General features: G+C 31.4%; 1 protein-coding gene across 1 annotated transcript in view; it reads left to right on the top strand.

The window, feature by feature from the left end:
- Window positions 1-17,227, top strand: part of LOC106472862 — a 32,856-nt gene that overhangs the window by 12,133 nt on the left and 3,496 nt on the right. The window contains exons 3-6 of the mRNA XM_022401408.1: window positions 4,907-5,049; window positions 9,431-9,637; window positions 12,013-12,095; window positions 14,289-14,359. Coding sequence (XP_022257116.1) covers window positions 4,907-5,049; window positions 9,431-9,637; window positions 12,013-12,095; window positions 14,289-14,359 — 504 coding nt within the window. The remainder of the gene's footprint in view (window positions 1-4,906; window positions 5,050-9,430; window positions 9,638-12,012; window positions 12,096-14,288; window positions 14,360-17,227) is intronic.

The following is a 17,227-nucleotide window of genomic DNA, read 5'->3' as shown; positions in this document are numbered from 1 at the left end:
AAAATACGGTACTTGGTTTACTCAAATTTTCAAAAAGCTTCTGGTAAAGTGTGCAAAGAAGAGATTAGCTAAGAAAATTACATCATCAGAAGTTTAGGGACGGACAAGTAAATTGTGCTGCAGGATCATTAGATGAGAGAAAACATTAAATTATTATTGAGTTCAGTCAAACTAGTCAACTGTCTCGGGGATCAGTGCTTTATGTTGATAGATGCATACTTGGTAAATTAAATAAATTAGTAAACTTTACTTATGATAAACTATCTTGAAGTTGTTTATGTATTACAGAATGACATCAGTAAGTTAGACAAATATTTGACAGATGACATTTAATTATAGTATTTGGGTTATTGTAACTGGGATTACATATTTAATATAGATGGAATCCTCTATATAGCTAACTGAAGAAAAGGATTTTAGCAGGTGAAGATTAACCTACTGACTGCAGCTGCTCTAAACAAGCGCAGGGTTTTTGCAAGCTGTACACCGTATACGGCATATGCACATTCAACTACCAGAGATTAACTGTACCATACACAGTGAATCAGTTTTTACGAATGAAGATCCCTTGCCCTGAACAGTTGCTAGATAGAAACAAGGTTGAACAAGATAATGACATTAATTCTGAGCTTGTTAAAAAAAAACAATTGAGAAGTTTAAAGAATAATATAGCTCCAGGATCAGATATTTCCTTAAAATTTTTGAATGAAGTTAAGGATTGGATGTGTGAGCCACTTGCTACTTTTTTTTTGGAAGATCTTAAGTAGTATTGAAAGTTAACTGATACTCATTTCTGTGGAAATGATAAAGTTTTCAAGTAATTACAGGCCTATTAGTCCTCCATCAGTGGTGGGAAAAGTTTTTGAAAATCTGATAAAAGATATTTTGCAAAGTTTACAATTTTGTTAGATAGTCAACATAGTTTCACTATGGGAAAATCTTGCCTTACTAATCTTTTGACATTTGTTTGAACAGGTTACTACTTATATAGATGTTGGTAAGGGAATGGATTTAGTGTATCTGATTTTCTGAAAATGTCTAACAAGGTACCACAAAAGTCGTGTTAAAATTATATCTCTAGGTGTGGAAGATAAATTGACTTCTTGGTTATAAAAGTAGCTGTACAGAAGAAAGCATAGGGAGTTCAGTGAAACTGGATTAATGTCACAAGTGTGGTACCTCAGAGCCCAGTGTTAGAACCTTGGATCCTTTTGATTTACAGCAGTTGCATAGATGAAAGAATGGTCAATAAGTTACTTAAATTTAGTGGTGATATTAAGGTCTTGTGTGGTTTATAGAAGGATGTAGATTGTTTGTTGAGTTGGGTGAATAAATGGCAGATGGTTTTTAATTATAATAAATGCAAGGTAATGCATGTTGATTAACATAACTTGAATTATAAGTATAATTTTGATGGAAGTAACATTAACAATGTTATAGAAAAAAAGGGTGTTTGGTGTTGTGGTTGGTCAGTCTCTTAAGCCATCCAAGCAGTGTGCTGTTACTTGGGCAAATAGGATTTTAGGTTGTATCTATAAAAATACTGAATACAAGTCTAAAGAGGTTATAATTTTATCGTATAGATCAGTGTTTTTTTAACTTTATGAAGCCATGCAACCCTCTTATTTCATTCCTTCCATTATGGAACCTCAATCCTTATCCCACCTTTAAATCCTCATTAGAAGTTGTGTCTTCTTCCTATCTTATCATACAGACATACATATACATAGGGAAATCCATATACTTATGAATACATATTTGGTCCCTGATGGGTTAGAACTCAATAATTGAAGAAAAAAAAGCCATTACCTGTTATCTTTGTGGAGAACCCCTGATGACCCTTTACAAATCCCTGGGTACAGTATGAAAACCACTGATACAGGTCACTGTTGAGGCTACATTTTGGAGTATTGGGCTCACACTTGGACTCCTTATGTGAGGAAGGATATTGAATTGTTGGATAGGGTTCAGAGCAGGACTAATAGGATGATTCCTGAGATAGAAAGGCGTTAATACAAGGATGGGTTAAAGAGTTCGAGGGTATCTGAAAGATGTTTAAGGTTTTAAGGGAATATATAATGTTGATGCATGATCTTTTTTTATACTTAAAAGATGAGATTGCTAAGTCAAGGGAACACAAGTATAAAAACTGGCAGAGTAGGAGTTGTCTTCATCTAAGGTGAAATGGATTTTAGGGAAGGTTTGATAAATGTTTGATGGCTTTGAGCTTTGTTTTTTAAATCTTAGCAAGCGGGATGACTTGGACTAACAGGTCCCTGGTTATCCTTAAATTCTATATTAAAATAGCTTGTATTAATTGTGACTCCCTTAATATACTTCCATTTGAGAAATAATGTAGCAGACTGATTCCACAGACTGCACTCTAATTAACATACTTTGTTTAACTTTCTAAAGACTAAAAAAAATCTATCTGTTGTAACTTTAATGACTACTACATTAAAATGGTTTTTTAAAGCCCCATATTTCCTAATATAATAAAAATTGTGAAAAATAGTATTAATTGCTTAATTGTTTTGTAAAAAGGATAAATTTTAATTTGAAGTTTATAGAAAACTTTCATTCAACAAAATAACTAAAAGTCAGTAGACTTTATAAAAGCATAAAAAAATTTGAATACCAAAGACAACAATTTTTTTTTCAAATAATATGGCTGAAATGTTTTCTTTATTGCATGAGAGTTTACAATGCTGTTAGCTATTATGTGTAAATTCTGCTTATTGATGAATTTCCTGAAAATACAGAGCTTGACATTATTTTTTGGCCACTGACAATTTTGTACCAGTTACATTAAAAGTTACTTGCAAAAGTGCCAACAACACTAGTAAAAAAAAAAATACCTAAGAATTGCATGCTATTAGGAGATATAATTATTCAGTTGTTATGAATTTCTGGAAGCATAGCATTTTCAGTTTAATATTTTTTAATATACTAGCAACTTTTAGATGTATGTTTGTTATACTAATTATATATCTAAATACAAGATTACAAAAATTGAGTAAAGAAATGGAAACACCAGAAAATGCACTGTTTTTAATAAGTATTTGAAATTTATGGAATTCTGTTGAAAACTACATGAGGATGCTGTGCAACAACCTAATGGAGATATGTATGTATATATAACTTTAATCATTTTTTTGCAAATAGTCTGAATATTCATAATAATACCTGGATTATTAACTGTCAAAAAAATGACAATTCCCTTTGATCTCTAGCTAAACACTAGATTCCACTGGCTTTTTGCCAGTTGGCCACCACTAACATCAAGCACTAGAGTACCAATTTAAAGCATATTTTTAGGAAATAAAAGTTATATGATAAGTCTGTTGTCTGAAGCAAGCTATCTTATTCTTGTCTAAATACTTTGTGTCTTTTTATATGTTTTCTAAAACTAAGAAGACTGAACCTTTTACTTCAGTGTTTATTTGTAGTCTTAAACTTTCTAAAATTCAAATAGAGAAATAAATTAAAAAACTACAGTATAGTTTTGCATGCCAAAATTGTAAATGGTTGTTTTGTCAAATCTTTGGTAAAATCAAACAGATTAATTAGTAAAAAATAAGAATTTATATGTTGCTTGATGACAACATCACCTACCCTGTACTACTGTACATACCATCTTCAGGAGAAAAATATGTATAATTCTGCCTAAGAAAACATTTCCTCACAATTTTCATGAAGTCTTTGTTCCTTAGTAAGGAAAATAAACCTTCCTGTATAATTTCCCTAAAATTCAACACTTGAATAACAAACTTTGATTCCAAAAGACAAGATATGGATTAATAGGTCTAACAATTGACTAGGGATATATACGTGTATGAAATATTTTATAGAAATTTGTTTAAAATATTAGAAAGCTTTTTTTAATAGTTTTTTTGTCCTGTTGAAATAAATGTTCATATTTTGGCTAGAATTCAGAGAAAAATTACAAACTGTATCCATAAGTGTAGTTACCTTTATTATTTCTCACTTAAACCCTAAAAGTCTATGATAGTACATTTCTTAAAGTAATACAGTATATGCTGTTTTTATTCTGAATCTTTAGAGAACCTACTAAGTATATTCTATTGTTGGAAAAAGCTCAAATTTTCTTGTTCATCATAATGGGTTTATTTATAAAAGATTTGACACTAGGAACAAAGGCTATTGTAATCTGGTAGAATACCTCTTAGAGTACTGTGTTTCAGTTTTAGTCTCCTTAATATGAGAAGTTATTTAAGTGCAGGAGAGAGTGTAAAGAAGATCTGAACATAGGAGACACTAAAGTTTTTCTTTTGTATGTGTAGTATATGTGTGGAAGGATTAGAGAGGATTTAATGGCACAAATAGATTAGTTAACAAAGGTTTTTTTCTCTCTTGGCTAACATATAAAGTGTGGCTTGATCATATTATAGACATTAGATATAAGTATTGGAGTTCTATACCCACGTTTGTACTTGTATCCAATCGTACCTGTTTTAGAATACGTAATTTTAGGAATCCCATCCCTGATAATGTGCTGTATGCTTAATTTTATTGTGTACGTACATAGATACAGGAGGTTATAATTAGTACAGTTTGTTTTAGTCATATGTTATTTGAAAACCATGGGTTAATTAATATGCTATTTTCTTCTATTTCTGGACAACAATGGTTAAATTGTTGAGACTGAATGTTGAAGTTTGTGATTTGAACGGTATTTTCATTTCGTTATTAATTTGAACATGTCCACTAAAACTGAACTTTTAAGAATTTGTAGATATTGTAATATATACATACTTGTGTATACGGGCAACTGATAAAACAACAAAAATGACCCTCATTTCTGCTGTTGATAGATTTCTTAACATGGCTTGTACTTATACATTACATGCATCACAGTTGAATGTTTCTGTTTTTCATTTATCAGTTTTAGCAGCCCTTAGTCCAAGAAATGGATCACCTAAACAACCACCAGACAAAACTTCTGAAATGAACATGGCTTTACAACAGTGTATTAGTTCAGAGGATGAACTTGTCAAAAAACTAGATATCTTGTTGCATAAACTGCAGGCAAGTACAGATTTATTATACAACTCAGTACACTTATAGACTCTTAAAAAGTTTCAAAGAGCAAACAAGAAATATTAAACTACCCAATTACTTCCAGTGTTCAGTGTTATTTCTAAAAGAAGTTGTCATATTTTACAAAAAAAGTAATTTTTCAAGTGAGAAAAAAAGATAAAATTCATATGAAAAATGAAATTGTCTTCCCAAGAAGTTTGTTGTAAATTAAAAAAAAAAAGAGAGAACTTGTGGCAAAGCTGTGACAAATAATGCTACTGTGTAATACAAGGTGATATAGAGATAATATTAATTGCTTATTTTCAGGCTTTTATTTCAGCAACAGACTAAGAAAAAGCATTTATTAATTCATAGTATAAAACTTAATGTGTAGTTGTATCATATATTAATTCTGTATTTCAATAGGTTCTCAAACTAGTATTAGGTGGTAAAAATTGAAATAAAATAAAAATAATGAAATACTATATTTCATGACAGAATCGAAGTTTCTGGCTTTTTGAGTATGAGAGGCTGTTGTGGCATTGAGAATGAGGATTTAATGTAATTCAATGCTAAAGTTAAATCCTTTTCACTACCTTTTTAAATTTACAAAGAATTAAGCATTGGTTCACTCACCTATTTTTATTCTTTTTTATATAACCATAGAATAACAGATAGACACAAGAAAATTAAAAATATTTCCACAATCCATTTATTAATGAAAGATGATTGCAGTCTTTAAACAATACTCAGTAGTTCTTAAAATTACTAGAAATACAAGTGTAAATAGTGTGGACTTGAAGATGGAAGACTCTCGAAACATAGTCCTCAACACTCGTGTTTTTTACAACAGACAGTTGCAGTCCATTCAAGTCTATTCATCACAGGTGTAAACAGTTTACAGCACACCTTGCAAGCCTGGTGATTAGGACACTCAACTTCCAATCTGTGGACCAACGAGTTCAAATCCCAGCACCAAACATGCTTGCCCTTTCAACTATGGAAGCATTATAATATGATGGCCAATCCCATTTTTTGTTGATAAACAGTAGCTCAAGAGCTTACAGTGAGTGGTATTGACTAGCTGCCTTTCCTCTAGTCTATCACTTCTAAATTAAAGACAGCTGGTGCAAATAGCCCTTAAATAACTTTCCATAAAATTCAATTAAAATAACAAACAAAGCCCACTTTACAAAACTTGTGTGTTTCCCCTTTTAACTCAAATATAGCATTTTTAGTATCTTTACTGATGTTGTAATCTTAGGTAAAATGCTTATATATTTATCATAGTCTTTTTTTTACATTAAATATTATATAATTGATTGTGCAAAACAAGTGTATTGTTTCCACTTTCTCTTCACTGTTTATCAATACTAAAAATACTTTTACTAATAGATAGAAATAAAAGCTATCACAAGTGTCAGTTAAATAGTAGAAGAATAAGAGCGAAAATTTATTTATATTGAAAGTTAAAATTTCCTTTTATTTGTAGTGGAAGTTGTGGTAGTGTCAGAAGTATTATTAATTTTTTTGTAAATTCAGATTCAAATACTGAGTGCCCTTCCTTGTTGAGGTTTAACTCGTGCTGTCAACAAAATGTGTGACTAAAAGCTTCTTAATGTCCTTTATGCATTGCAAAGAATGCGTCATCTACCCATAATTCTCACTCTCCCCCCTCCTTTCTACATGACTTATTGCATAAGCCTCAAGGGATATTACAGAAGATCTGCCTTTCCATCACAATTTAGATTTTCTGGTTGACAACCTTAATGTTCACTTGGCTGTGATCTTTCTGATGCAACTATTTCTGCCACTGTTATCCTAGACAAAATTCCACCCTCTATGATGGAGCTTTATGAGAGGATGTTACACTGTAGAAATTGACAGAGGGTGCCATCTTGTGGGTGATAATGCTTTAGTGGATACCTATAACATCTCCACGTGCACATTCTTGTGTGGCATTAGAGATGTCAGAAATAGGATCTACTGTTGTAACAGATGTTTCATCTCCAATCAGGAAGTGAATCATCCAGGTTTTTATTTTATGTTTTGATTTTTCCTTTTTATTTGCATTGTTGATCCCCTCCTTGGGAGCCATTTTTGTCTTTGGTTCTCCATAAATGCCCACTAATTTCACCAGTTGTGTAACTCACTTGATATGAATGAAGAGGGGCTACTACCTCTGAAGTACGTTTTTTTCATAATAAGTTTCTAGGCTGCTCCACAAAGGACCTCCCACTGCAGGAGCAGGACATAGTATTCCTCCTACCTTTTTATATCACCTGTGTATCCCATTGTTCACTCCATAGTTTCATTACATCTTTACTTTTGATAAAACTGACCTCTGCCTGAATTAAAGGGTGTCACGGACAAAGAGAAGTCCTTGAATGTCCAGTCTTTTTTTTTTATGTAGCTGGTATGCTCTACAAATTCTCCTTTGAATCAGATGATTTTTTGTTTCTGCAGTATTGGATTTAACCTGAATCATATGTCTTTCCAAAGGTTTTTTAATGAGGTCAAAGATCAGATCCTTAGCCTCTCTCTCTCTCTTGCTTTTGGTACGTTGATAAACAATGGTCAGGTGCCTGAGGATTGGAGTTTGTTACTTCTGGAGTGGGAAACTTCTAGAGATTCTGATAGAAGAAGCTTAAAATCTTTTAATGAAATGTGATATATTAGGAGAGTCAACATTTCATTTAAGGGAAATCTTATCTTACTTGTATGTTGACTTTTTTTGAGGATATTATTTATTATCTGGACGATGTAAAGCGCGTGGACTTCATACTTAGATTTTTAAAACACTTTTAATAAAGTTCTACTAAAAAGATTAGGTAAGAAAATCACATCAATAAGTGTTGGGGAAAGACTGGTTAATTGACCTGTAGGATGACTGGATGAGGCAGAGCAAAAGTCATTAAAAATGTAATCCAATGAAACTAAACCTTTGTTACTAATGGTCTACCTTAAAAGTCAGTGATTGGGGTTTTACTTTTCTTACTTACATTAATTATGTTTGTATAGTCATAAATAGTGAATTATTAATGTTTGTTGATGACATTAAACTCTTGGGTATTTATGGCTGTATTGGGTATGCTTAATTATTACAGAATGACCTGGGTCAATTTGTAAGTTAGACACAGTATTCTCTGACAAAAAATATTGACTTTGAAGAGTGCTCAGAGGAGGGCTACTAACATTCTGAGAACAGAAGGTTTTTTTTATGGGGATTGGTAAAAATCTCTTAACTTATTTTCTTTTGACAAAAGAAGGGTTAGAGAGGATCTTATTTAAGTATGCAAGATTTTTTGGGAGGGTGTTAGGATAAAAGTATGATTTCTTTATAATGGGTCCTGAAGATAATAGGACAAGGGGTCCAAAATTCAAGAAGATTGGCTAGGTGCAGTTAATACAGCTGTTGATTAGCTTATGAAATGAGTTGCTATTAGTAGTAATGGAGACCAGTTCTTGGGTCTATAGACAATTCATTTTGAGATATCATACAGATGTGTATGATTGTTCAGACTAGCAGTTGCATGTCTGTATTACAGTATTGTTTTTCATGTAATTTATAAAATTCTGACTGTCTTATGTAGCCATTCTTTTGTACTTGAGCCATCATATCAATGTAAATGCTAACCTAAGACTTTATTAAAAATGTAATTTGCCTGTATATTAATCTAAGTTGTTTAGTTGATGCATTTATAAATACTGTTTAACTCTGGATTTTTACTTGGTAATGATCTGAAGATTTTACTTTCTTCATTGAAGCCTACATATAGAAAAAATTATATATATATATATACAGTCTTGTTCAAAACTTTAGTATTGTCAATTATCCTAGAGTATTTTCATGGAAAAATAGAGTTAATTCAGAATGGCACCATGATGATGGTGTATTTTGCTGAAGCTTTCAAACTTGTAACAGTGGCGACTTTATTAATCACTCTGGAGGGATGTTTTGGTAATAAATATGAGGCCTTATAACACTAAAAATTAGTTTGTTACCATAGGTGGGGAAAGGACAGACATCCCTTTGTGTAGCTTATGCTTAACAAAAACCAAAAAGCAAATTTATTTTTTTTATTAACAGTTTTGTTACTTAGTTTAGCTCAGGTCCCCTGTGGATGAGGTATTATTTTCACCTTGAAAATTAACCACTAAACTAGTGTTGTTGGAGAGGAAGCATTATTGTTGTTAGAGTTCATTTTGATTAACTTTTTTAGTTCTGGTTTCCAATTCAAGTCTTTTAAATCTGAGAAATAATGTGATGTTGTATTAGTGTGGATGTTGGAGGGAAACAAATGAAACAAGATGATTAAGTTTGCAGCTATTTATGGAGTCTGAAATAATTGATGCTGAAACATTATATAGCTGATTGTTTTAAAAGCAGGTCTTGAAGTCGGAAGCAGGGAATTTAGAGGAAGTTTATTTGACCCTCAAGCAACTGTGTAATTTTCACAAGAATCTCTTAAACCAGCTGCAGAAATGTGGTTCTCAGTTAGCAGATATTGGAGCTGTCTTCCTGAAATATGCTCCAGAATTCCAAGTCTATATTCAGTGGGCTAAGTGTTGGCAACAAGCCACTATATTTATGAAGGTAAGGACTCTCATATTCTTGTCCATTAATGATATGCTATGACCAAACCACAAAAAATAGCCAAAGGCTGGGGGAAGGAAATGGGAAACATTGAGATTATGATAGATGTAAACCATTAATATGATTTATGCACTCCAAAAATATCACAACCTGATAGGGTACCTTATCAATGACCAGTACAATACAATAACCATGTTACAATATATCATTGAAGATTATGGATTTTTGTTGCTTCCAAACTACAGTAAGGTAAAGTGAGAAAAACACAACATGTTGTATGATGTTTCAAAAGTGCACCAGCATTAAAATTCTGGTTACACAAGTCTGGATGTGTCTACACACTCATAAACAGTAGTACAAGATGGATACACACATGCAGGCAGTAATCTAAAGATGGTTCTGGATATGTCTACACACTTATGTGCAGTAGTTGAAGATAACTAAATGTGTCTACACATCCATAAACAGTAGTCCAAGATGACTATATATACATACACACTCATAAAGCATTAGTCCAAGATGACTGTATATATACATACACACTCATAAAGCATTAGTCCAAGATGACTGTATATATACATACACACTCATAAAGCATTAGTCCAAGATGACTGTATATATACATACACACTCATAAAGCATTAGTCCAAGATGACTGTATATACACACACACTCATAAAGCATTAGTCCAAGATGACTGTATATACACACACACTCATAAAGCATTAGTCCAAGATGACTGTATATATACATACACACTCATAAAGCATTAGTCCAAGATGACTGTATATATACATACACACTCATAAAGCATTAGTCCAAGATGACTGTATATATACATACACACTCATAAAGCATTAGTCCAAGATGACTGTATATACACACACACTCATAAAGCATTAGTCCAAGATGACTCTTTATATACATACACTCATAAGCATTAGTCCAAAGTAACTATGTATACATAGACACTCATAAGCATTAGTCCAAGGTGACTATATATACATACACACTCATAAAGCATTAGTCCAAGGTGACTATATACATATGCACTCATAAGCAATAGTCCAAGAAGACTGTTGTGTGTGTGTGTGTGTGTGTGTATATATATATATATACACACACATGTATATACACACACACTTATAAACAGTAGTCCAAAATGGCGCTGGATATACATACACACTCATAAACAGTAGTCATCCAGAATGGTATAGAAAGATAGTTTGTGAAGATAACATACGTGGTTTTATTGCAAATGTTAGTGTAAAAGTATCTCGGAACAACTGAAGAAAGAAGACTCAAAAGTCTTTTGGTTGTCCATTTTGCATTATGAAGCAATAGTTTTTGAGTTACAAGTGGCTAAAGATACTGAAAATAAAAGCTGCCATTAACCTTAAAACAGTGTGGAAGGTTGAACCAATATTATGAAATGACTATTGGTGATTATGTAAAAATTAATTCAATGTAGGCAAGTAAGAACTGAAAGTGTTACTGTCACATCAGTGAACCCTAAATTGATATCAACCTAAATGCATATACAACTACTTGCCACAAAATAAAAAGAGATAAGTGAACATTTTGTCCATAGAAGGCTACATTAATACTGTTTAATACCATAGGCCTTTAGTGGGAAAAAAAACAACCTCCATGTAGATGGATGCACCTCCAGGCAGAGACTTTGAGAGGGAAGACTTGGAAGCTCACAAAACCTAAATGTGTCTGTGTTTATGTAATTTGTAATGATGGTAATATATTTTCATATTACAGTTATAAAAGGTCACATCAGCAACTATTCTCTGTAATACCCAGTCAGCGTATTTTGTAACGTTCCATATCATGTGAACTATAAGGAAAACAACCAGAACTGTTTACATATAACATTCTAATTGTTCTTATAACAAGTGTTATTTATGAAGCATCCAAACTCTACCTAATAAATATATATATTTTCAATCATTTTATATTATCCACATAACAATGTTGGTTTTGGGGAGGGGTTTATTCTTACATTTATTTTAAAATGTTTGCAAATAGAACTTGATATGAATGCAGGCATGACATTTTTCTGCATTGTTTTGTTAATTTTCTTACTGAAGAAATTTCTAAACTCTTACACCTATATCTGGAAAAATAAAACAAAATGAGATTATTCTTGTTCTGTATAGGAAATCAGAAAGGTCCAGTAACATTCACTTGTTATGCTTATTTGCAGTTCCAATATTGAGAATATTCAAAATACTCTCTGATTCCTAGTTTAAAATATAGTAACTTAAATAAATGTCAATAAGAGTAACTTGGCATTTTCTGATTGGAGTTAAAAGTAGCTGTTTTCAAGAGTGGAAAAGTTGTATAACTAATGACTTATTTTTCAGCAAGAAGCAGAATTTCAAACAACAAATGGAGCTGATTGTGCATCCCTAAAAGATCTTCAGAATTTGTCACTGAACATTGATAGGTTTGTTCTGACCATTACATGGTAATAGTTATGTTCAGATCATTAATGCTCTGTTTGTGTTGTGACATTCATCACTGAATATTGATAGGTATGTTCAGGTGATAGACATATTCAGGTGACTACATGGTGTTAGGTTTGTTCTGACCATTACATGGTAATAGATATGTTCAAATCATTAATGCTCTGTTTGTGTTGTGGAATCTTAAGATTCAGCTCTCAATGAACAGCTAAACTTAAATTTCGAACTTCTGTTATTGTTATATATATTTATAACAGAGCTCACACTGGCAAATGTATACTGAAGTATTTTACACTGTTTAATAAGTGATACTTAATATTTACTTTTCAAGGATACTTCAAACTTTTTAAAAATATTTTCATTTTGGTGATGTAGCTAAAGTGAATATCACCCCACCAACTCCTAATTTGTTTATTTATTGTTTCCTCTTTGTGATTTTAGACATTTTTCAATAAGCCTCAGTTTTCTACCACTTTCAGTAAGAATGCATTTAGATAACCTTTCAAATGAAATATTTTTGAAACTGCTTGTTGTCAGATTGCAGTAAGTATTGGAAGGTCTAATTGTTCGTGAAAGTCAAGGTCACAAATCTTGTTTTGTTTTCCTAATTCTGCATGAAATTTCAAAATGGCTTTAAAGATGAATAGTCAAGATCAAATGGGCTTTATTAATTTATTGCTAATGTATGTCAAACAAAATTTGAATACTAGATTTGCATAAAGCTCAGTATAACCCTACCAAATATTGTTGTTTTTTGTATTGTTAAAATTATAGCAATTGGCTTTAGAACCATGGTTTTTTTTTTGCATGTACATGTATAAACAGTCAATATAATATATTGACACAAACCTACACATGTCAGCCTAATATTTATAACTAGTTTATATCTTCCCTGTTCAACACACAGGAACCAATTACAAGTTGTTCAGCAGCAGTTTGTCATTTAACCATATCAGTCGTTCTCCCTCTGCTTTGGTTATCCTCATTTTTTGCTATGTTTTCTTCATTTTGTTGTGCTGTTGATCTACTTTTTTCTTTCTCTTTATTGCTATGTTTCTGAACTATTTTTAGTTTTATTCAGAATTTTAGTTTAGAATTTATTTCGTAGATGATTTTTGAAATATTCAACTGAAATGAAAAGCTGAGATGACTTGATGTTGTAAACATTCCATCTTTAAATTCAAATTTTAACCAAGATCTCAAAATCCCTGATTTAATCTATAATGGCATTGAAAGAGCTTGCTGTAAATAAGATTATTTATTTGAAAAAACCAACATAAAATCCCAACTTAACTAGGATTTGAATATGAGACTGTCACATGAATCAAACATCAACCACTGAGTCACTTTGACACCCACTCTTTGAAATTCAGTGTTAACAACTATTTATTTAAAAAAATATCATGGTATTCATGTTTTTCCAAATATTGAAAGAGTTTATTCTAAACATAATCACTTATCAATACAATAGAATTATATAAAATCCCAACTGTACTAATATTTGAACATGAGACTTCAGCTTGGTGTTTGGGCACTGTAACCACCAAGGCAGTTTGGGCATTACCAACAAATATGAATATAGGTGGCATGAAATTATTTTAGTTTGTTTGTTTGCTTGCTCGTATAGACAGTTTTTAGCTGTTAAGTTTAAAGTAAGATAGTCAAAATGAATAGAAGGAAACTGAAGTGTTCCACAACTATACATTCTTTTAACATAATTTAAATATTAGTAGATGTTTTTGGGCATATTTGATTTTAAGCTGATATTTATGTGTAGTCTGCTGTTTAAATGTTTTTGATGTTAACTCTAAAGAAAAGAAGGAAAATTTTTATATTACGTAGAAGCTTCCTTATCTAAAAAAATAGAATTAATCTTTACTTATTACCAGCATGTATTATACCTGTAATGTTTTAATAGAAAAAGACCTATTAACTATAGATATTTTAGATAAGATATCTTTTTTTTTGTGTGTTGAAAATTAATCATTTTAGTAAAATAAGGTCAAAGTGGAAAAGTAATAAAAAACATTGATGTTTTAGCATTAATCTTGTCAAACTTCAAATGTTCCTGCAGCTTGTTTTAATTATAAGATCACACAAGTTCTTCCTTTTAATTTTCTGAGCCAGAGTTTGCTAAGTCAGTTATAAGTTATCTTGTTTTCTTCACTATACAGATACAAGTACTTGCTGAAACGACTTGTACAGCTGTGCCCAGAAAATACCATTATTGAAAAGGATATGAGAGGTTAGTATATTTATGATATTCAGGTACACTAATGTCTATCTACTACAGCAGGTTCAGGAATTGTTATGACGAGTATAAAATGAACACAAACAGCAATGGGAAAACAAACATGCTCTATGTACAAATAAAACAAAATTATATTAATATAACATGGGCTTTACCATTATTGGCTGGATTTTATATTCATTGTATAAATTCTGGCTGCTGAGAGAATTTATTGCATCTGCAAAAGAAAGATAAAATAAGAAGAATGTGTTTACCATACTTTAAATGCAGACAAAAGTCATAATGCAGTATCCCACAATCCAAGGTGATCATTCCCATTATACATTTCCTTATATCACCACTTGAAATGAGCAAAACCTCCCTCCAATATTACATTACACAGAAGCAAGTGTAAGCACTACTGATCTTTCATTGTGGTTATGTAGCTTTTGTCTGTGCTTCAGGACTGATAAAAGTTTACTTTCTACATCTGATTTATAAGGCACCAGATAACTGTAATATAGAAAACTTAACAATTATGTGAAAGTAAAGCTATATTTTTCCTAAATATGAAAGGGTGAATTCGGTAGTCCTTCCAACTGTGACATTTAGTTACATTTATGAGAAGCTCACTTACAGTTTTGGCAAAAATTATGTAGTCATTATTAGACTATTTATTGCAAGTTTTAAATTAGTAGGACTCTTATTATTCAAGATCTACCTTGCTTCCTGTATATTCAATATTTTAAGTATTTCTTGCCCTACCACAATATTATGATGTGTATATTACAGAATTTGTTGTTTTTGTGATTGAATGCTTTTGAACTATCTTATCAACAATCGAATTAATCTAGTCTTTGTATCTGGTAGCTTGAGCCTGTCTTGAATGATGTTGGAATTTTTGTAATATTATAAGTTTTTCTCTCTTTCTCTTTATGGATAAATCATGTTTCATGGATAATTGTGGTATTTGTCCAACTTCTCTAGGTAGTCAAAAAGGTACACTTATAATTGGAAAATACTGTCACATTTGGCTAAAGTAAAATGCTGACACACATGCACATACAAATCCTTCAATACAAAAAAACTAACAGTTTTGGTTCATTCAAACGATATTCCATTTCATTATAAGCTTTTGCTAAAAAGTAAAATTTGGCCTAATAATTCTATATGTAGTCTGCATGATATTTATGTATTGGAAGAAGAAGAATTCCAACTCTACGTCTGTATGAAAGTTATAAAAATGAGGAAGCTAAACCTTGAATGATTTCCAGCCATCAGTTCTTATAACAATACTGCTGATTTGATGGTGTTTTGTTTAGGTTCTTACTATTGAATATTAGATATAGTCTTCATTAAAATTATTTTCTTGATTTTTTTTTCCCATGTGTTTTTAAATATAACTGTTTTTTTGTCTAATTGGGACTGTATTCGGTCACTTATTTTATCTTGGGAATTGCTGCTATCTCCATTCCTATATTGAGCAGTTCTATCACTCGTAGACCACCATGTTTATCAGACTAATAAAACATAAAAGGTTTGTGGTTGTTTCTCGTGGGTCTAAAGAATGCTATTTCAAGTAGCATTATTTTTATTAGCTTCGATCTCTTTAAGTACAACTGAATTGAAAGATACTACTGTTCATACAAAAATAAATTATGGTAATATTATTACATTCAATCCTTAGTTTGGGTGGCAGAGTGCTGCTGATTGACTGCCTTTTATCTGGTCAGTAGTTCAAGATTAGAAACATTGGCAGATAACCTTGATAGCTCTGCTAGAAATATAGATACTTCATTAAATTGTCGTTTTTTTAATCATTTTAACTACAATCTGGAATTATCTGCTTTCATTCTTGATTTATGCATAATACTTTAATAATCATATATTCAACGTTATATTGAATAAAACACATTCAGAAGTTTGTGAACATAAAGATGGCTTTTTGTTTTGTTTCTTTTATGTTTGTCAATCCTAAAACTAGTATAACACAAGATGAAGGAATGTTAGAATGCTATAAAACTAGTCTTGAATGAGATAAAAGTTATATTAGAATACTTTAAAATAGACTAAGAGTTTTTAATTTTTTGTCTAAAAATAAAAGGATTTTGTCAACATTGTCAAAGTGGAAAGTTCATAAAGTGTTAAACTGAATGTGCCTTGATATATACCAGATGAGTCTTGATTTTTTCTATTGGTGTGGAGTAGGTTTGAAATATTGAAAATGTATTGAAATACGGTTTCTAGGCACATTGGAGGCCATTTGTTGCCTGACCTGATGTTGCGATGTAAAGGACAAATCACGGTGATCCAAATACTATGTGAAACTTTCAGTTAGACATAAAATATGTTGAAACAGAAGTTTTAGAGCACAATTTTATTAATTTTAATTTGCTCTACTGAGAAAATCATAAAATGATAACATAAAATTTAAGGACAACAAGGGACCTGTCGGTTCATCTAGGCCATTCCATCCACTAAAATTAACCTTAAAAAAAATCAAAGCCAGCCCTTATCATTGAAATATTTATCAAACTTTCACTTAAACTACACCAAGTTTACTCTTATCCACCACATCTGAAGGCAATCCATTCCAAAGACCAACCAGCCTGTTAGAACAAAAATAAAGCTGTCTTAGCTGAAGATGACTCCTAACCTTTCAAATTTTATATTTGTGTCCCCTAGTCTTACCATTCTCACTATAAAGTATGAAAAAATATGTGGCATTAACACTATCAATCCCTTTATCAGTTTTAAACACCTCAATCAGATACCTTCTAACTCTTGTTTTTTCAAGAGAAAACAATTCAAGAGATCTTAACCTGTCCTTGTACGACAACATTTCCATTCTAGGAGCCTAAAACTGAATACAGTATTTCAAAT

Source organism: Limulus polyphemus, unplaced genomic scaffold (genome assembly GCF_000517525.1).
Source record: "Limulus polyphemus unplaced genomic scaffold, Limulus_polyphemus-2.1.2 Scaffold5678, whole genome shotgun sequence".
NCBI classification, from domain to species: Eukaryota; Metazoa; Arthropoda; class Merostomata; order Xiphosura; family Limulidae; genus Limulus; species Limulus polyphemus.
Note: the sequence above shows the minus strand (reverse complement) of the source record. Positions and strands in the feature narration are given on the sequence as shown.